General features: G+C 38.3%; 1 protein-coding gene across 1 annotated transcript in view; it reads right to left on the bottom strand.

The window, feature by feature from the left end:
• The window catches only part of ABCC8 (ATP binding cassette subfamily C member 8), a 79,906-nt gene that overhangs the window by 36,228 nt on the left and 21,660 nt on the right, over positions 1–22,018 (bottom strand). Inside the window, exons 8-16 of the mRNA XM_029961029.1 lie at positions 21,464–21,619; positions 15,564–15,698; positions 13,935–14,097; positions 9,617–9,657; positions 9,161–9,306; positions 4,615–4,720; positions 4,283–4,393; positions 2,232–2,307; positions 2,037–2,142 (exon numbers count right to left, since the gene is read on the bottom strand). Coding sequence (XP_029816889.1) covers positions 2,037–2,142; positions 2,232–2,307; positions 4,283–4,393; positions 4,615–4,720; positions 9,161–9,306; positions 9,617–9,657; positions 13,935–14,097; positions 15,564–15,698; positions 21,464–21,619 — 1,040 coding nt within the window. The remainder of the gene's footprint in view (positions 1–2,036; positions 2,143–2,231; positions 2,308–4,282; positions 4,394–4,614; positions 4,721–9,160; positions 9,307–9,616; positions 9,658–13,934; positions 14,098–15,563; positions 15,699–21,463; positions 21,620–22,018) is intronic.

Here is a 22,018-nt window from a genome sequence, read left to right as displayed (position 1 = left end):
AGTGAGAGACATGCCAGCAGGATATGCCCTTCGTCTTCATAGCTTTGACCTTGGAGGAGGGGAAGGGGAAGGAAATTTGGAGGAGCTAATTCAGGTCTATTCTGTAACATGAATGAAGCATTCCCCATGAAAGAGCTGTGACAAGGAACTTACTGATTTCAGTGACACATTTCATTGCCTGAGCTAAGGCTATGAGTCTGGTGATTACTTGATAAGACTACTCTCCTTGAACCTGTGATAATGTTGCATGTTCCTGGTCAGGCATTAGTATTTTCTTATCAAATTAAGGGAGCTTTCATCTGATAGCTTTACAACACAGGTGTGCAGCCCACAATGACTGCATCTATCACTCTGAATAGACCAGGGCACATGGCAGCAGCTCTGAAAGATGAGACAAAACATAATCTGTCCCAGTGCAGCCAGCACTTACAGTGCTCAGATTGTTTTAGCCACAAGTCCCTTTACACATATCTGACAGATAGCAAAGCAAATGTGATAACAACTGAATTTCACCTTGTGATACTTTGGCACATATAGAAGACATGAAAACCAGTTCTGACCTTTGCATTGTTGTGAAGCACATATTTCTAAACAAGTGCTATTTAAAAACACAGTCTGATCAGAGCCATCATGTCATCTGTTTTAGTTTAGCATCAGACATTCAAATTACACTTCTTAATCATGTTATGTCATCTGTAAAAAATTACAGGCTTGCTGAAATGAAATTAGTTCACCTAATAAGGCTGCAGGGATTCTGTGTGGTTGCCCACCATACTCTGATTTTCTCTTGGGGAAGTTACGTTCTAACAGATAGATCATGACCTTCTGGAACTTTGGCTTTTGTTCTTTTCTCCCTCACCAGCTGAAAGGGTCACTTTCCTATGTTATATTTTCCACACCTGCAAAATAGAGAACCTTCTTTCCTTGTTACTATTAAAGCATATGCAAGTCTGAGTAGTATGACTGGCTTGAAGGCTGGATATAAATAGTATCTCTCTACAAATGCTCAAGGAATTTGAGAGAACTATTTCACAAAATCAGTGCAGAACCCACTGGGTAACAGTGACCCTCTATCCATCAGAGTGCGTGGATTTGACTTACAGTTGCACTGTTGTTCCTTCATTCCCAATCAGCTGGAAACAAAAGTAATTGTTTCTCTAAGTTCTTCAGCAATTTTCTTGAGCCTTGCCTACAAATAATCCTATCCCAAAGGGCAAAGTGCAGTCTGTATGGCTAGGAAGTCTAGTACTGTAAAACAAACAGGCCAAAAATGTTCACACACATTGATCAAACTGTGTACTACAGATGGCAGCAGTTTACCGGAAACCGTGTACAGGAGTTGCAATACATTACACCATCTGTCACGTAGCTTGAGGGTCAAGAGAACAAGTCCCAACAGAAAAGCTGCTGGAGTTCAGTACCATTTTTCTCCTTCCCTTCACGGCTAGTACAAAAGTCAGACACAAAGCAGAATTTATGATTGGCTATCAGAATACAGGTGCTGTGTCCTCTTGGGAAAGGAGGGAAGGACATGACTGACTCCCTCTTGTCAGATCAGGCAGGATGCTGGGGGAGGACTCTGAGGTCACTGCCACTTAAAAGAGACTCACATGGAGCACACATCTAAGCCAGGGACTATTCCTAGTGAGCCAGTACCTCTTTATAGCTCCATGCAAAGACACAAGCTCAGGCCTGAAAGTACAAATGCCATTCTGTAGCAGTACAACTCTTCAAGCTAAATAATCCTGATTCCAAATTAGTTTCAATTTCACTCAAGTTATGCTGCTGCAGTGCAGAATGCCCAAGTATTGTTATCCCTTCTTATTAATGGAATAGACAGTTTGTTTTACCTTGGCTGAGGATTCTTTCTGATGTGTCCCCCTACCACTTAGAGCAAGGTTTTTATCTTGACTGTGTATCTAGAAAATCTCTGACTCCACAGTTTCTCAGGATAGATTTCAGGTTTTTTCTGCATTACTACTCAACTCAAAATGAATTTTTAAATTAAATTAGAACTTTAAGTTAAATGGCACTACCTGCTCCAGGATATGTTGCCAGAGATCTTCTGCATCTCACCAAGTATGGCCAGCAAGAGCGATGACTTACCACAGCCCACCTGCCCTACAATCATTGTTAGCTGACCTGTGAGAGAGGAAAGTAGATATAAGATTCTGATTTAGCAAATGCCTATGGAAAACATCTTATTCTGTATATCTGATGTAATTTTGTACCTTGAGGGATTCGGATGTCAATGTTGGACAATGCTGGAGGACCTTCAGGTGTCCAAGTGAAAAATCCATTTGTGACCTATACCAAGACGGAGAGAAATAAGAAACAGAAATCCTGTTCACTTCTTTTTTCAGCATCAGAGACACTTCTGTATTCATTACACTGAGCCTAGGAACAGAGTGAGACTTTGCTCAATACAGGAAATGGATCTTCAAGTGACTGATTTTGTAAAGGCCTGTATTCTGCTGGGCAACAACCTCTGAAGTCAAACAAGCACAACTATTAGAAAATTACTGAGACTTCATAAAGGGAAAATGAAAGGTTGCTGTTTAGGGTTTCTCTTGTTTCGTTATTTGTAAGGTAGGTACATATAATAAGTGAAACGATTAAGACACAATTAAATTGCATACATGGTCACAGTCTGCTCTCTGCAGAGCCCTGAATGTCACTCTAGACACAGTGAAGCATATACAGCAATTACACAGTCCAAATTCCAAGCAGATTTGCAGAACTTTCCACCATCCATAGATGTTGCTGCCTACTACAGTATTTTCCTTTGAATTTCTGATATGATTCTCAGATAACCTACTCTTTGCTAGACACAGAAATCTTAATTTAAAAAACTAAAAACAGGAAACAAAGCCTGTTCAGACTTTAAATGGAGATTTCCATGGATACTGTGAAAAACAGGAAAGAGGAGAGAATTATAAAAGGTCTGGATTTATACAGGGCCCTCTCCTCTCACTTTTTCAGAGCCACTGAAGCTTCCAAAGCCTTTCAGCTCTACAAGGTACAATAAGTTTTGATCTAAGAAGAGTGGAAGGGGACAATTCTATCATACCCTTGAGAAAAACTGATATTCTTATCTTGGGAAACTACTTGAAAAATGAGCAAAGCAAATGTGGTGTTCCTCCCTCTAGATTCCCAAAGGCAGCCAGAGGATCCTCTCTCAAAAAATGCTCCTTCCTGGGCAACGAGCTGCAGACAGACAGTACCTGCACAAGTATCCTGACCCAGGGGCCACTGGTGACAATGATGTCAGCAGATGGAGCCAAAGATTATCGCTGGTCCTGGCTTTTGGTTCAAACCTTATAAATCCTGTCCTTACAGAGGTTACTGCACTGGCCTCTCCTTTGTGACAAACCCCTCTGTTGCCACTCCAGGCTGTCTTTTGATCCAACACCGCCCCCCAAAACCCTCTCTCTCAAATATTTCTCTTTTCTTCCTGGAAATCTATTCAAGATCAATCTGCCACCAAATCAGCATGTATAAAAAAACCCTAAAAGCACTACCAGTTGTCCTACTTAGTCCCATGAAACTGAATTATTCATTCTCTTTTGCTGGAAATGCAAATGTAACAGCAGACTACCACAATAAACAGCATCATCACCATAACAACCATCAGGATTTTTATTACTTCTGGTCATTTCCACAGCAAATCAAGAGCACCAGTCTTCAAAGTGGCACAAGTAATTTTAATTTTTTCGTCAGAGAAGTTAGGTCTTTGAGAGTTAGTTTTTAACTTCATCTGGAAAGGCTACTAGGAAATGCAAAAGAGGAAGGGCAGATCCATTACAAGATTATTTTAGGAAGGTCCAGAGTAAATTATTTTCTATTTTCTTCATACCATTATTGTGTACAGACACTGGAAATGAAAGAAGGAGTCTAGCATACTTAAAAGGTTGGGCCAAATGATCTTTTGAGGTTCCTTTTACTTGGCTGTTCTACATTCTAGTAGATTTTAGTTAATTTAGTTAATAGATTCTTGATAATTTTTGTCATGAGAACAGGACTAATGACTTAGACACTTCAAATAGAAAATTGCTGAGTGGATTCTAGAGGAATAATTGCAGCTAATCACAACATAGAGGTCAGTAGTTAATTCTTGAAAAGAAATACAGAGACAAGAAAGGTGGAGGTTAATCTCTGACAAGTGCACAAGTGTCTGACAGTTCACATCAAATGCTGGTTCTTGAATTGAAACTGCCATCAGAATACAAAAGTGACTATTAGTGAGCTAATATAAGTGTTATTAGAGTGACCTTCATATCACCTTTACACAAAAATCATCTGCTTCTGTGATATTAATGGGTCTTCTCATGTGAGAGCTGTAATTGTTCCAGTCCTCCCTGGCAGGCCTCTTGCGGTTAACAACTTTGAGTGGCTGTGCAAAATCAGAAAGACAGAAATCAGCAGTAATTGGTGGCAGTATCAGCAAAATGTTCTAAACACAAGCAATCACAGTGTGGATGATACAGTTCAGGTTATTAAAAGAGAGGTTTTGCAACCGCAAGAAAAAATTAGTAGGAAATGGAAAAGTAAAAAATTTATTCTGGGTACAAACTACTCCAGCCACTTCACGTGCAGTGGAACAGCTTTACTCACCACTGCCTGGTACTTGCTGTGATTGTCTGCACTTCTTAGCTCTGAAGATTTATCATGTTCTTCTCCAATTTCTTCACTGGACAGGAACTCACTCAGTTTCTGCACACTGGAAGGGGAAAAATCACATGTCAGTGTTGAAAGGAAAATTTCTGTTCACTGCAATGTTTATTATAGACCATCCCTTCTGGCACTTCAATTGCTGTCTGCTGCATAGTTTGTTTTTGTTTTGTTACAGGTGTATGAAAATGTGCAATGGGGAGTTGCCAAGGAAGTTTTCGAACCCTGCCCTGTTGTCTATTAACAAGGATGATATTTTAACAGTTTGTGTAGATGCTTCTCAAGTCTTGTCTCTTCTGACACCACCAGAGACACTACAAAAAAGTTCTTTTAGGCATCTGGTGGGACATGGACCAACACAACAGTGGCTTGTTTCAAAGCCACATGCTGAAGTGGAATCACTGTCATTTATGTTACTCAAGTGTGGCATCATCAGTTCTACTGAACAGCCTTATGAACACTAAGGCTGATGAAATTTGTACACTGTGAGCTAAATTCAACCAGCTATGATGAAATATGAAGTGCACAAGGTAATGTGATAAAGGAATATACCTTAATAGAACAGTGTTCAAGAGATGAGAAAAAGGAATCCTGACAACCAGCAACGAAGAAGAAGGCATAAAATCTTCACTAGCTGCTTAAGATTTAATTAGTTAAGAGATAATGTGCCTTTATTAAGACATTTAACAGATCAGGGCATCAATTTTATCTCTGTACCTGACTTTATAAAATGTACATCTAATCTATTCACAGGGACAGCAAATGAAATTTGTGAAAGAATTAGACTGAATCACAAACTCAACATCAAAGGAACTCAATTAGCTGGAAATAAGTTAAATATCAGTCTTGAAAAGCGTAAAGTGCCAGAAGGCCTTAGGTTCCTAAAAATAAATTTATGGGCAAGGACTGAAAAAATTGGTTTCAATATTAAGCCTTAGGCTAACTGGGGAGAAAGAGGTAAACAATTTCACTGCAGCATAGTGGTACGTGGCTATCTGCTAGGAAGCCAATCTTACAAAATAAAAATACACACCTCCCCCATTTATTTTGCATTCCACTGACAGGGTTTTCTTCTTCAGAAGGAGGATTAGTTTCTTCTAAGTAGCTCATGAAATCCCCCCTGGTGCCAAAATGGTGTCGGACAATGGTTTTACAACACTACCTAAGGCAGACTCACTGCACAGTTAGCACTCGTCCTGCAAGCAGAGATCAAAGTCACCTGGGGACTGCCTAGGAGAGAACTGGTTCTACAGTTTTTCTGTCAACCTGCCTAATTGCTAATGGCAGCTGAAGACTAAGAGCTTTACAGTGGAGTGAATTTAGCTAGAGGGGGTACTACAATCTTAGCAACAAAAAGGGGAAGAATAACTATTTGGGACAGGCTAAGAGGAGCAATAATTAATTCAGGCTCATTTTCGGATCAAAATTCCTTGATGGGAAAGTCTATTATCTCAAAGGAAGAGATTAGAAACTCCACCACTAGAGATATTTATAGCAATTTGCACAAAAGTCTGGAAAACAGGGCTAGGAATCTTACCTTTTTTGTCCAGCAAACCAGATGTTTAAAAGAACATTTTAAATGTCTGTAAATGGACTGACTGATGGTTTAGATGCTGCCTATATGGAATTGATATGCAGCTGCACCCATATGCTCTATACAAAAATTACACTGATATTTGAATAATTGCTCTGAAGGTAGAAAGAGCAGATAGAGAAGTCCTCTGTGTATCTGCTCCAGGGTCCAGAGGGGTAGGGAGAGAAGACAGCAAACATACTTGGACCATCCATAATCAAACAAGGATGTGTCTGTATTAAGCCATTCAACAATTTGATTTTGCTCTCTAGTTGTGTGTCAAGGTGGCTGTACCCTAAGTGCCAATCCCTCTGCTCAATGCATAATTCTGGAATCACTGTTCCCATGGCAAGTACTGAAGAAACATAGTATAGCTGTGAGAAAATCTTTCATTAGAGGCAGCAGCTCATATTTCGGGATGCCACACTGTTCTTCAAGGATAAAAAAAATCATGTTCTCTGCAGAGCTCCTGCTGACAGCGCAATTTCATTAGCACTCCAATATCTCCACGGGGAGATTATTTTTAAGCCATGGAACAGACGTATTGATTAAAACATGGTTATTTGCACAGCTGACTGAAAAGGTGGTTTGATATTAAATCCAGGCAAATACATAATGCCACTCTTGCTGCTTAACCTTTGCTGACAGAAAATTTACACTGTACGCTTTGCCCCTGAAGACCTCACATTTAGGAAATACATTAATTGGCTGCTCAGTTTTAATTTTCAGTGGCAGAAACGCTCTACATATTAAAAAACAAACAAACAAACTCCACACTTTTCAAAGATATACCAAAATTTCTCACCTTCCTAAAGACTGTCAACTGTTCCCCCTCTTAGAAGCAGGACACCCAAGCTCCATAACTTGGAAAGGTTTTGGGAGTCCTACATGGAACAGAAGCTTTAAGTCTGTGTTGCTATTGGAATCCATCACACAGAGGTTCTGATAATGTCAGTAACAATCCAGAAGGATGCTTTGCACTTGGGCAAATGTGTAATGATTAAAGATACTGACTGATGAGGTTATTGTGCGATATTATTGTCCCTGATAGCATCTGGCATCAGAGACTATAGTCAATATTAAAAGAGCAGGGTTTTTGAGGTGCCTGAGATATAAAGCCAGTAACACCCTCTTACTATACTTTATATGCTGGTTTCACTGCTGGATCATCTTCTGCATCTCTTGATCCCTTTCTGTCACTACAGGAGAAGCTGCTTTGCACACTTGCTATAACCACTTAGAATATCTTAGCCTAAAAAAAGCTGAAATACAACTTTGCCAAGTTAGGTCACCTTTTCCTGATCTTACTGACCAGTTATTTATTAGCATGAATTAGTAGGACACAGTTATGGCAAGCAAGTATTAGTTGTGCTCAATTGGTGCAAACTTGACTGTCTGCTTTTCCACATTTACCAAACAAGTAAAGCAAGCACGTCTTTGCATGGCTTGAAAATATCTGGCACATGCTTCCAAAGTATTGCTCTGAAGGATGAGGCACTCTATCCAGAGTAGCACCAGCAGCACTATGGAGAAATGCACTCTGGGACACCACCCAGGTGACTGTCACACAAACAGCCATGAAGACAAGGATCAAGGCAGCTTTGCTAGAGTATGATTCCTATCTGGATTACAAATGCAGGGCAGCAGCCTGCTAACAACAAGGTATCTACAGAATAACTCATAATGAACTCCCAGGGAGCAACAATTAATACTTAGTTAATACTAATTGCTTTAGAGTTGTTCCTGCAGCATTGACAGACACAATTAATTTACAAAGAAATCCTTGGACAAGCCAAAATAAACACCCATTACCAATGCGGGCCCCCAGATACTTTGCTGGATGTAATCTTTGCAGGACAGTTTGTCGTGACTCTACAGACTACCACAGTGGCTCAAAGCATTTTCTTCCAGCCACCGATGCTCTCAGATTTCACACTCCTTAGGAGAGAGGACACAGATGGGACTTTGCAGTGTCAGGGAATTTTGAAACAGCAAGGGCAATCTCAGCCTCTTGCTGAAGTCTCCTTTCCACCCTCAAAGCAACACAAAGGTAATTATGCAAGGGCTGGTGTCCAGCATCTGGCCCGTAGTTTAAATAAGCTCTTCCGACATCTATATTTAAACAAGCTCTTCAGACATAAGCAGGTCCTAATAAAGCAAGAAGCCCCAACTTGCCTCCCCTATGAGTCAGGTAGAGGTACAATGCACAGGAAAAAGCATTATGAGGTTTTTACAGTAATCTGTTGATACTTAAGTTAAAACTCCCAGTGAAACAGCAGTTCTATGGCTGTTCTGCTGGTTGTTGTTTCAGTTTTTAAATGCTCAAACTAACAATTTGTAAGAAAGTAAAAATTCATCAAGTCTGGAGTAGACGTTTAATCATTAACTTGGTCTCGCACTTAATAGTGACTTTTAGTTTTTTTTTTATTTGCTCATTTGTTTCATCTAACTCACCATCAATGGGCAGTCTCTCAGGCAGAGGGGTGGAGGCTTAGCACAACCCAAAAGACACACACTGAAACACGTGCTTCTGTGATTACCTTTTACCCTTCTATGTGCTTTATGAAGGGAAAATGTTTGGGTGATTTACAGAACTAAATATTCAGTAAATTTTCACTTCCTTTCTTGTTACCACACATCTGTTACATCCAGTATCAACACAGCTCAACCCATTCTATACAACGAAGTACCAGCTGTGCACCACAAAATATTGGTTGTGACAATTGTGTCAGCACAGAACTTGGCCCACATGCTACAACCAAGGAAATCAAGCAAGGTAAAAAGTTGGGAAGCAGTTTACAAGAGCAGATAAATAATCACCAGGCTATTTCTAAACTTGAAACCATAAAAGAGCAAGAGACACATTCTCAAAAATTAGAAACGTGGTAGCAAAGGTATTGATTTTACAGTTCTCACCTTACTAATGCTTTGACAGTGGATCTAACCACACTGGAGAGCAGGAACAATGGAGATATGAGAATATGAAACAGGGAGATGGAGGCAAATGCCACCGATGGGAAGAAGTCAGCCTTTCTTGTCAGATGAGCATGGACAACAAATGTCTACAAAGAGACAGACATCATCATCAGTGCTTTGCCATAAAGAAGGAAACAAACAAAGACTTCACACTGCATAAGCATTTCATTTACAGAATCTTAATTTATACTCTACTCTCTTAGCATTTTGTGGGAGTGCTGCATATTCCAGGTTGCTTCTGGTCCGAGATGACAAGTGGGCATTTTCCATTCTCTTCCAGAGGAACCACAAATGTGTAGCAGGTTTGCATCCAGTTTTCCTTCTTTCTCATTTCCACATCACTTATACTTGAAAATGCAGTTGTAATTAACATTACTTAGAAAAGTCCATACTTACTATAAGTACAGCTGCAATTGGTATTGCTGCATTCATAAAGACTGTGAAAGAAAACATGTAGGAACATTTAGAAACAATTTCCATTCAGACATGCTAAATGCTAAAATACTACTAGCACTGGTTTACAATGGCATTTTGTATGCTCAAGACAGGAAAAATGCACAAGTATCTACCACATGAGTGCACTGTTTTAAAATGCCTACAGTTTACTTTTCTTCATGTCACCAGAGTTGTGGCCCCCTCAGGTTTTGGAATGCAATTCAAAGGATAAGGAAAGACTGGCAACTCTGCACTGTGTTGTTGACTCAACTTGGAAGATTTACTCATAATTACTCCTGCTTTGTCAGGCTTGGATACTTGATAGTATCCTCAGGAGCTCTATACAGCTTCTAATGGTACCTAAATGTGGTAGAGCTTAGATTTCAGCTGGGCCTTGAGTTATTAAAATGTGAACAATGAACCAGTTTCCTCCCTGACCTTGAACAGCATCTGTTTTGGTGCTCTGGACTCCCTTCTATAGCAACCCATACATTATTCATGCATCATTCAGAGGTTATTAAACAGATGCATGGGGAGAAGTAAGCAAATACCATTTCTACATAGGGCCCTCTCTTAGATCAGGCAGGAATATGGGTTAAGAGTGCAGTAATAACCAGTCATCCTCTGGGAGCTCAAGTCAGAACTGGAGCTATGATCTTACCCTACACATCTGTCCTCTCTTTCACAACCTGAGGATATTATTTAGTCATCATCTTTTAAGTTTTGACCTTTGCTCAACTGTATTTCATGTAAGTAAACCATACAGAGAAAGAGTATAGAATTTATGGCTAAAATGGAATTCAAAGATCAGTACAGGTGTAACAGAAAAGAAAAAGGCTAGCCACTTGTTTTGTGTTTAAACTGTGCCTGTCTTTCTTTCCTACCAAGTATATCAATGTTTAAACAGTAAAAGCTCTTCCCAATTACTTCACCTGAAGTGAAGTGTCATCATTAGACCCACAAATACTGTTTGGCCACCCTTTGCTGGGCATAAGCCCCTGAAGGACTTTATATACCGTCAGATGTTTCTTTCACCTACATTTAGATTATATTTAATAAATCCTGTAACATACTTATAAACTCTGTACTCATGCTTATACAACATAGCTTTATTTTATAGTTATTTTATATTTTATAGCTTTATTTTATAGCTTTATTATAACTATTTGTAGTTATTTCATGTAGCTCTAATTCTTTGACCGAGGGGAGTATTTAAAAATATAGGTATGTTGGTGTGTGTAATTCCAAAATAAAAGCTTAGCCTTTGAAAAACTAATATGCATTAAAGCTTAGAAATTAATAGTTTACACCTCACCCCAGGGAAAAAAAATCCTGTATTTTTCTGAGGAAAATGCTCTTTCTGTGTTGGACTCTCATTTCTCCTAATGATGCTTCCTCCTGCCCAGTTTTCACACTTTGTATCAGCTTGAGGTGGTTACAGTACAGAAATTTTGAAACAGGGAAATTTGCTGCCTGCAACTATGTCCTTTTGAATTACATCAAATCCTTGCCTTTGAGACTGCTGAAGTACATGAGTTGGTTTTTAGTAATGAATCTGATGAGAGAATCTAGCAAAGCTTCTGCCTACAGTACAAGATGGTACCTGTCAAATATGAAGCTGGATGGATTAAATATTCTGTAGGGTTGGCAAAGCATGCTGCATTTAAGGTATCTAAGGTACTTGGTGGCTCTCAAGAAGTTGATCTGAATTTTGCTATTATTATGTGAGATCACATCCAAGAACTTCACTTCAAACTTCTTCTTTCAAGCAAACAAATAAGAGCCACTGGAATTTGGGGGTTCCTTTTTTTTTTTCCCAATTATGCTAGTGTTCAGAATAATAAAATATTTTCTAAAATGAATTTATTTTGCAGCGAAGACTTTTTATTTAATTAGATCCATTCAAAAGTACTTTGTTACTGGAAAAAGGCAGACTGAAAACTGGGAAAAATGTTCAGTTGGTCCTGAATATTTTAGGGTAGTAACTAGTGTTATTTTCCTGTGAAAAAGTCTGGAGTTATTTTGTTCCTTACAAATGAAGGAAAAAATCATAGCAGTAGGAAAACCACTCCTTTCTTTCTCTTTTTTTCCCTGAATAGTCTATAACTAAATCCTGTAACGCTGCAACACAGCGTTGACTGTGGTGGGTGTCTTTCGTTAAAATATAAGAAGAGCTAATTTCTATTATAGCTTTTTTAGTACACATGCACAATTCCATGTACATACAACCTGGATCCAGGCACAGGGGTGAGGCACATGAGATCCAATTTCCATGCAGTTGTGAAATGGAACTTTCTTTTGGTTTAGCCAACATCGCCCTGAAACTTTTAGGTATATTTTCTGTAATCCACTGTAAATCTATTCCTTATGAATAAAATAACTCCAACCACATTCTTTCATTCCTGTTACTAACTAAGTGTACTTAGAAAAGAATTCCAGAGTCTATTCAAAACTGTATGTTGAAAAAGTATATATAAAAATCTCTACTGTGCTTTCTTAGTGTTCTACCATCTTGCCTTCCTCTTGATCACAAAAATATAAAATCTTGGTCCTCTTCTGCCTTTTTTTTTTTTCTCCTTAACATATGTCCACACAATATTAGCTAACATGTTTTGGGCTGATTACGCCTGTCATTCTAATTATGGTAAGAAAAAAGGGAAGGTTCTCCTGTATTTATGTCCCCTTTTTAGTCTGCTAAACTGCAAGTTTTTAAAGATCAGTGTAATTTCTGCAAAAGTCAGAGGGTGTAAGGAACTCCTAGGCTGAAACAATAAGAACCCTTTATAAACCAAACTTATGTGCACCATCAACATAAAGCTGCACGGTTTTACCCCAAGCTGAGAAGTTATCTTCTGTGTCTTGCAAATACATAAATATCACACATAATACAAAACAAAAATGCAGTTGAAAACTCACAACATTTCAAGAAGCATCAGTAAATATTTAGAATTGTTTTGAATAATACATGTTCTTATTTATGTAATTATTTCTTTACAGAATAGTCAGTACTCTTGGGAGGAATACACCTTTTCCTAGTATTACAAACAATACTGTGAGGATTTAAAATCTAATAAGCCTCCACAGCTCCTTCAGTCCCACAGCTGAACCCATGGCCCTGACTATAAACAGATTTTAATGCCACATGAAGCACTGCAGACAAAGGGAACCCATCTCTGTTGATCTGGGTGCAAGATTGAGTTTCCAGTCTCACAAACTTCAGATAAAATCTGTTTTATGTCAAAACAGAAACCCCTTTCCAAGACCAGAGAGCTTAGGATCCCCAGAGAGAAATTCTGATCTCAGAAGTCAATGAATACCTCAACTTAACATCAGTTAAATTCAGTGGGATCTTTCCCTTAGAGTGCATTACCGATGTGATCATTTGTCAGCAAATAAAGTCAGCTGTCTGTGTCTTAGGTGAAAGAAATCAAATAATACTAACCAGACTGCAAATTATTTTTCTAAGGACTAGTCTTCCTTATTATTCCAGAAGGTATTTGTACAGGTACCTTGTAGCATTTGAAAACTTTTTGCTAAAATTTTCCATTTCATTAATATCTCACAGATTATATGAACAGCATTCTTCAGTGTGACTTTACTAATTATTTCTAAAGTATTACAGTAGAAATTACATTGGTGTTGCATATAATCTCCTCAAATACAGAGTTCAATATGCCATAGGTCTTTTTAAAAGCATAATAAAATCTTAAAACAGCTGAAAAATAACAAGAGAAAAGAATCTCCATACAGAATGGTGAAATTGCCAGGATGCTCATATTTTTTCTTTCCAGGATATAGAAATGGTTTTAAGAATCACTTATCTTAATAAGAAATCCAAATTTTGAGTAAGAAAGTGTAAGTACCATCTGTTGGAGCCTCAGTGCAAAGACAATACCTGTCACACATTATGATTTGCATGCTCTGTACTGTTCAAAATGCAGGAAAAAAAAAGAGACAGAAATGTCAACAAAGGCTTCATCCTGAATGTTGTATTACAGAGGAGAATACTGCTTGTTGAAGGTAGTCTGTGAAACAGTCCCTTGAAAGCTTTTCTCCAGAAAAAGTCAATGCTATGAAGCATTGACTTTCTCTTTCAGGCATATTTCCCATACAAGCAAAATTCTACTGAAATAAATGGAGAGTCTGACTAAATGGGAAGTGAGGACAGATCAGAGCCTAAAGCAACAGAAATAATCTCAACAGAGGAATGGTAAACTCATTAGTAGCTAATAATGCAGCAGCACTTAGCTGAGCAGTGGATTAGAATGAAGAGACTTACTGGATATGGAGGTATAAAGGGCAAAAGACTTGAGGCTAGTCATTTCTTTTTGTCTGGTTTCCTCCACACTGCTGTGGAATATGTGTTCCCAAGCATAGAGTTTAAGTAGCTTAATGCCTCGAAGCATCTCATTTGTCTTCTTCAATCTCTCGTTGGAGTACTCCTGCAACATTTACACACACATTTACTTGAAGAGTACAATTAAAACACCTGCTCCCCAAGAATAAGGATGACACAACAATTCTTTGCAGCCCCTTGTAATCAGTAAGGAATGCATCACTAGTTCTGTCCATTCAGATGTTCTGCTGCAGTGTTTCACAGAGATGAGCTTCTCTAGACTTCAAGGGAAAAGACTGTTGGTTTGCACTCCTAAATCGCATAGTTTGGCCTGAAAATTTTACTCCTCTGTCAGGTTTCTGATCACTTGCAAGGCTGCCCCTCAGGACTTACACCACTGGCTGGATTTTCAACTGGGACCCTGACAATATCCAGAGGAGACCAGAACACGCAGACAAGCTCTGCCTGGGCACTGCTCTGACCAGCCATCATGACATGGAAACAATCAAAACAGTCCGGCCACGTTAGCAAGGAGTTGTGATCCCGTCAGGAACCTTGGCTCCAAGCAGGGACAGCTGGCTCCGGCACAGTCATACACTGGTAAAGTTATACTTCCAGTAAAGTGTAACTGGAAGTTACACTGTTTCCATTTTTCAGGGTAGCTCAAGTTCTGTACCACGCCACACTGCACAGCACACACTTTTCCATCACAAACAGCACTGCTCCCATCTGCAGGAATTTCTAGGTGACACCGACCGTCTGCTTGGATGCTGTTGGGATGAATGCTGTCCATATTTCTGGAAGGACACATGCTGTTGATGGGAAGGCATTACTGGTCACCCAGGAAGGTGCACAAATAACTCTCGTTACCACAAATGATTTGTGGTGGAAGAGATTTCAGCAAGCTCTCTGGCTCCAATACAAGTTCCTACGGCTTCCTTGGCAGTGCAACAGTCGCTGAAAGTGGGAATAAGGTTCAGAGCAGCTGGGCATAGTAATTCCAGTGAATCAAAGTAACTTTCTCGGCAGTGATGCAGGCGATTCAAATTATAGACAAGCCAAATGAGGGATCAAGGAACAGCTCGTGACTTAGCAGACCTCTAAGCTCCCCAGTTCAGGCCCACACTGTGGGAGTTAGGATGGCATAGAGTTAGTTTAAATAAATCCATTTGATCGATTTCCACATCTGGGGTCCAAGTTTGGATGCAGCATTCCTACCTCCTTTGCCCTTGGACAGTTTGCCCTGCACGATTCATTTATTTGTGCACTGCACAAAGCCATCTCAGTCAATGATTACTGACCCTTTACATCTGCAAGTTGTTGACTCTTAAGATTTTTTTTTTCTCTTAGGGAAACATATTTGTTGAAAAATATAACCCCGAAAAATACATTTTTACTGCTTACGCTTATCATGTTTCCACATTCTTGAACTTGATATCCTTGAACATTACAAAATATTTGAGAAGCAGTTCTGGGTCAATGTCCACAGTTAGCTTTGTAATTCCAAACACAGACCAATGCATAATTACCAGAGGTGATATTTATATCACGAAAGAGTTTGAAGGCACTTACCAATGTGCTTCTCTGGGCCTGTGACAGTTTTGTTGCTACAAAGTACTGAACAGGTGCAAGGACTATGATTACTGCTGCTCCAATTAAGGCACTGATTCCAAGAAGGTAGTAGAGCAGAAGAATGCCTACAATTATCTGTTGGGAGAAAAGAAAGTGAGGGAAAGGTCCTGGTTTTACTTTGGGTATGTACCATGAACACCAATTAGAGGGTAACCAGACACCATGTTCAAACCAACAGCCACTGCAGCTACACCCTACCCCAAATGTTGTATGTTCTGCATCGCTGGCACAGCGAGTGTGATCAGTCAGGATCTTCTGGCAGAGGACCAGACACTCAACCAGTGCTCCTCCCCAAATTATGCATTCTGCATATTTCTGTTTCACAGATGCCCCATTACGCCCAGTAGAAGGCTGTACAAGGTTTGTGTATCTTCTGTAATTTAACTCTCACAGCTATTCAAAGGAACTTTATTTAAAAAAAAAGTAAAAACCCTTTTAAATAAAATTTTATTTAAAAATACTTCCAACTAACACATTGAGGTATTCCCTTTAGAGTCACTATTAAATATTTTTTTCCATTGGTTGGATGACATAGCATACATTTTAAAATATTTTATATTTATATATTTACATATATATCATATTTTATTTTAAAATATATATGCACATATATAAATCATATATTTTATTTTTTTTCTTCTCTGATATTGCAGTATTTTCATACCAGAGAAGAAATTACATCTCCCAGTTTAGTAAGAACTCACTAATCTGCAACACTGAGACTTCCACAAGAAGGAATGCTTCTTTGATTACTATAGAAACTAATATGAAATATTATTAAAAGAATAATAATATTAATATTATTTAATAATAATCAATAATAATAAAATATAATGTTACAAAAATTAATATTATTAAAAATAAATGGATCTTGCAAATGTTAAGATGACATTAGTGCTGACCAGCACATTAAAAACAAAGGAACATCATAATTACATCACTGAGAACCTCCCCTTCAAATAATCTCTAATGTAAATTGGAAAGGATATGTTTTAAGGATCTACAGTGCCAGACTCACAATGACTATTAAAAAAGGATTAAAGAAAGAGCTTAAAAAACAAAGGTTTGTCTTTGGATATGTAAGAACCTAGAGATAAAGCCACAGTCTGGATGGAGAGGGCTACTGTAGGCAGCTCAATAAACACAAACAATATATACAAGCTACCAGTGTTAATTAACACTATTCTAATGACTGACTCCTGAACATTCTGCAGCATTGACACTCTATATGTTTAACTGTGCAAGCTGATAAATTAATCAGAAGACATAGTGATAGAAAATTAATTTCATACATAATTTCCCTCAATTAAAAAAATAATTGGAAATTTCCTTAAAGTGTTATCTACTACTCTTGCTATGTTTGCACTGTCTCATGACCTTCACAGAAGCATTATCTTCCACCATTTCAAAGCTCAATAGTTATATGCCCATCTATTTCCACACATTTATGGGAATTTGGTGTTTCCATGAAGAAAATGACTCCCTAGTTTCCACATTTCTATATCAACATTTTCAATAATTTAAGACACAGAGAGAAAATACAGACTTTTTTTTCTCTTAAGAACCCTTTACATCTCTCCAAAACTGAACTAAACTAAAACATGACCATCAAACTGAGCCACAGTACTTACTTAGGAAATATGCAATAGCATGAAAGTAAAATCCTGTTGTATACACACCTCAAATCTAGTAAGGTTAAATTGCAAATTAAAAATCTTTTAGTGACTAATCTGCTTCCATGTGAAGTCAGGAAATTCATGAGTGTATGAAGCCAAACAAAACACACAAGGATAGCCCTGGCAGAGCTCTCCTCCAAAACAGAAAACAGTCTTGGTCTTTACAGATCAAGATATTAATTTCCAATGGCTTCATCATGGATAGACACTCCAGACCCTCAAAATACAGGTAATCACTGAACAGTGCGCAGCCACTGCAGAATACTGACTCCCTGCTCTCCTGCTTTCCCTTGCTACTGGTTCACTGTCAAGGATATTATGGGACTGCCTACTTCTAAAAAGAGAGAATCAGCTTCTCACATAGACAAGGAGAAAGCTATTCCAGTTGGATCTTGAGGGAGTTAGCTGCTAGCTCATGGTTGCTTTTCCACCTGTCATCCTAGCTATTGAGAGGACAGTCTTCACAATAAAAACTCCCTGTTTCCAATAGGCTAAAGTTATCCCATCTTATCTTCTTTATACTGAGATAATAAGGGCAAACCTTTCAAATATATTCAGCATGTATGGAAAAAAAAATATGTGAAGACTTGTATCTGTAAAGTGCTGAAATCTGTAAATCTAATTGAATGTAGTTCTATATCATATCACAAAGGACAGAGTCAAGAATAAACAGTATACAGACAATATCTGAACTCTGGAGGACAGTATCTGGCAGATAGGAAGGTTCTTATTAATATTCCTGAGAAGGTAACAATCATATTTAAAAAAAAAAACAACCTGTGTAATGGAAGACTTTGCTTCCCTTTCATCAAAATCCCAAAGCTCTTCCCTGCCAGAGATATATATCAGGAGGAAGAAGCTCACCAATAGCTCTGGTTATTTTGTCTTGATTATTTATTGAGGATAGCAAACACTTTCAGCCAAAAACTGCTTTGTGGGCAGTTTTGAAAGAGACAAATATCCTTTTATTACCAGTGTAAGCTATCCCTACCAGTGAGCCAGAGATATGAGAATACAGGATTTTTTAATAACCACAACAAATTCAAACAAAGGTGTTTATAAAATGGAGTCGTGGGGAGAAAGCCTTTATAGCGCCTCATTTTGCTCCCAGGGTTTGAGCCAAACCTACTGAGGGCATCTTTCAACTGATTGGCATTCCTGGGCCTCTTCTCATGGATTTCAATAACATTCAAACAGTAACTTACAGCAATTATAAAGCTCCCATTGACTGCAGTCAGAGCAAAGATGGGGCTCAAATTATCAAGACTGTATAGAAAACCTGACTTGTTATGAATGGCTACTACAAGATCCACAGCAGATGCTGAAATATTGATTGTTAGATTAAGAGCTACAAAACAATTAAAAATCTGCTTTAAATAATAATGGAGTCTGTGCAATTTATTATTAGCCATCTCTCAAGCAGTTGTTTTCAGTACCTCATAAAGCAAGGTACTGAACGAATGTTATGGAAAATGGTTCGAAGAAACCTTCGTGACCAATGTGACTCATTGTTTTTGGCAATATGTGCACCATCCACAAAACAGGAGCACGCTCTGGCACTGATCGTCCTCATCTGGTAAGGAACATTGCAGGGGGAATTTTAATGCAAATATAATCATATTTTAAGCAGACTGTCAGGAAGTCTTTATGAGCCCGTGACTTCTGGCACATTAGAGTAAAATGCTGTTACAGAATATGCAATAATATTGGATTACTTCTCAGTTGCACTAAAGTGCTGCCTACACTGAGGTGCCAGAGAGGTCTTATAAAAGAGATGTACATGAAATTGGTACTTTGTACATTGTTTGTTTTACTAACAGACTTACAATGGAGACTAAGCTGAAGGGATAATTGTACCCTAAACATTAACATTAAAGGGGTGGACTCTTCTTAACGCCTCATAGCTCTTTCAGCAATATCATTTTAGCAGTATACAATCACTGGCTTCTTACTGCAGGGTACTTCCAGTAAATGGAAGTAAAATACCTTGGTATCCTAATTATTACTAACAAACTGCCAATATGTAGCCATATCTAATATGATATTTCATATCAGTTTCTTTTCATTATAGTTGTCCTCTCTTTTGCGATTAGACATCACTATTAGGATACATTCATTGATCACCTTTTTTTCCCCACCCACTCTAAAACAATCTGGTTCCCATTGCCTCCCTCCCTCTCACCCCCACCCTCTTTAATTTCAGGGAAGCCATCTTGATGCTAAAAAATAAGTCAAGAGGTTTTTTTTCTAGGTTAGGAAGTTAATCTGGCTGATCATGGCATCCGATGATTTTAAGACTTGCTTTTAAGGAGAATGTGCTTATCTGATCTGTAGCATCTTGACCAAAATCTTTTATTTTTGACAGGAATGACTATAAAATCAACTCAATTCTAATATGTATCTTTATCATCAGAAAGGAATCCAGATCTCCTGATGGCCAGCACTGTAACATCTCACTCTTTGACATCGGTGCAGTTTACATAATTACTGGAATGGCTGGCTCTTCTTCCCCATTCCCAGCTTTTCAATGTAATATTCTTATATGCTTAACATCTTATAGTACCAGAAGCTGACGGACACATGAACTCCTAAACAACACTGCTAAAGCCATGTTAGAAAGTGACTGGAAACATGATCTGCCAGCTGCAGTCTATATACAGTCTCAGGAAAATTATTTAGTTTTCAGGCAAGAGCAGGCAATGCAAAATGCAAAGATGCTGGGTAGATTACTTGCAGGTTTCTGACTTCCCCACCAGTCAAATCAGTCTCTGTGTGGTGCTGAAACCAGACTGCCTTTGTGACATGAACAGAATGGAGTTTTCATCATGTTTTTGAAACTAAGCTATATTCTAGAAAATACCAAGTGAATATAACTCTACTGTCCCTCCTGTTTATATTTACTTCTAGCATTAGAGTAAGCTAAACAAAATACAATGAGTACCTGGAAGAAAGAGGAAAGACTTACAGGTTACTATGTTAATTCCAGATGAAACTACGTGCTTTACTGTCAGCTTTCTCAGGAAATTCTTAAATGGAATTGTAGGATGTTTCTACAGTTTTGTTAAAGTATGGCTCTTACAAACTAAGTAATCTGTTCTTCCCCCCTGTTTCACTAAGTGTGAACTCTGAAAAATGCTCCAGGGTTCTACTGAAATTGCTCTGACCTCCTACTACCCCCGTCTACTTATTAGAACAGACTTAATCACATGCCTGTCCAGTGAGATTCACCACTTCACAGACTCAGAGGAATATCACCTCACTGAAAAAAAAAACAACTAGTTTTGATCAGATTTGTTCTTCAGTGCTTCCACAAGCTCATGTGACACAACATACAATCTATAGAGCTGGAACACTGAAGAAGTAAAAATACCATGTTTCCATGTTGGATATCACACACAAACTCCTGTTTCTGCAAGCGAATAGGCTTAAGATTAATTTAAATCAATCGTGGAAGTACCCTCTGAGATGGGACTTTGCTTTCCTCATCCTAAAGACTTGATAAGACACAGTTGTATCTCACTGGGTATTACAAAAGGCTACAGGACATAGAACCAGGAATGACAAGGCAATTGGGTGTGACTCAGAACAGTGATCTGTTCCCTGCTATCCATGTGGGAAAGGGGACTGAAGGGATGAGAGTGGTATTTAGAGACAGGAGACCAAAGACACCAAAGTAGCAAAACCATTTCATATAAGATATATGTTATAATAATAAAAAAACCCCAAACTGTGGAATTTGTCATCCAAGAAGCAGCAGTAGTTTTGAGGGACATCCAAAGGATCATCTCTAAGCAATCAGATTTGCAAATAAAGTGTTACTTCTCTTGCTTCTGCTGGGATTCAGAAGACAAATTATTGCAATAACTTCCAGTTAACCTCCCTGATGTAATAAATGAATGGACTGCAACCTGCTGCACCCTATAAATTCTTGCTACAAATGCAAAGCATGTTTGGCAGCAGTCAAGATTCTAATACAATCCTAAATACCTAGAGTCCAGTCACAGATGTGAAATCTATTATATGCAATATTTCTAGATGCTAATAGCTTGAAATCTTATTTTCAATTATTCTTTAACTTCTATCTCTACTTTCATAAAGTTCATACACAATGAGCCAGTACAGGCTGACGCGCACTAAGAATAAAAGCACATTCAATCACCTTACCTGTACTGGCATAGCCCAAAGGTTAGGGCAGAGGAAAAAGAACCACATCAGCTGATTTGTGTCTATGGCAACCAGGTTACAGATTTGGCCTGCTGTCATCTCCCCCATAGACATGTTAGAAGTGGAAAGCTGCATAATTTTATTGTATATTTTTGTCTGGAAGAGACATCAAAAGGTGTTAGCATATAGAAATAAAATGAGTTTTCTAGCTCCATCTAAAGCACATGTGCAGCATGTTGAGGGAAAACAACATTTCCAGCAAATTAAATGAAGAATTTTGAGTTTGGCCATTTATATTATGATGTAAAATTTTAAGCTACTTATTCTTCACCAACACAAAGCACAGTAGCTGCATCATGGTTGTCTAAGTACTCCACCTGTGCATCAATAAGAGAATGAAACCTTTACTGCCCCAAATGCCCAAGAACCACATTAGCAACTATGATTTATACCTCCAGCACATCCATAGAGTGCTCTTGCTGTAACTAGCACTAATAATGTATTATTAGATTCAATATACAATCATCAAGATATTATAAATCTTGTTATTTTTCT

The sequence above is a fragment of the Manacus vitellinus genome, unplaced genomic scaffold (assembly GCF_001715985.3).
Source record: "Manacus vitellinus isolate BGI_N305 unplaced genomic scaffold, ASM171598v3 scaffold_30_pilon, whole genome shotgun sequence".
NCBI classification, from domain to species: Eukaryota; Metazoa; Chordata; class Aves; order Passeriformes; family Pipridae; genus Manacus; species Manacus vitellinus.
This window is presented reverse-complemented; position numbering and strand designations above follow the sequence as displayed.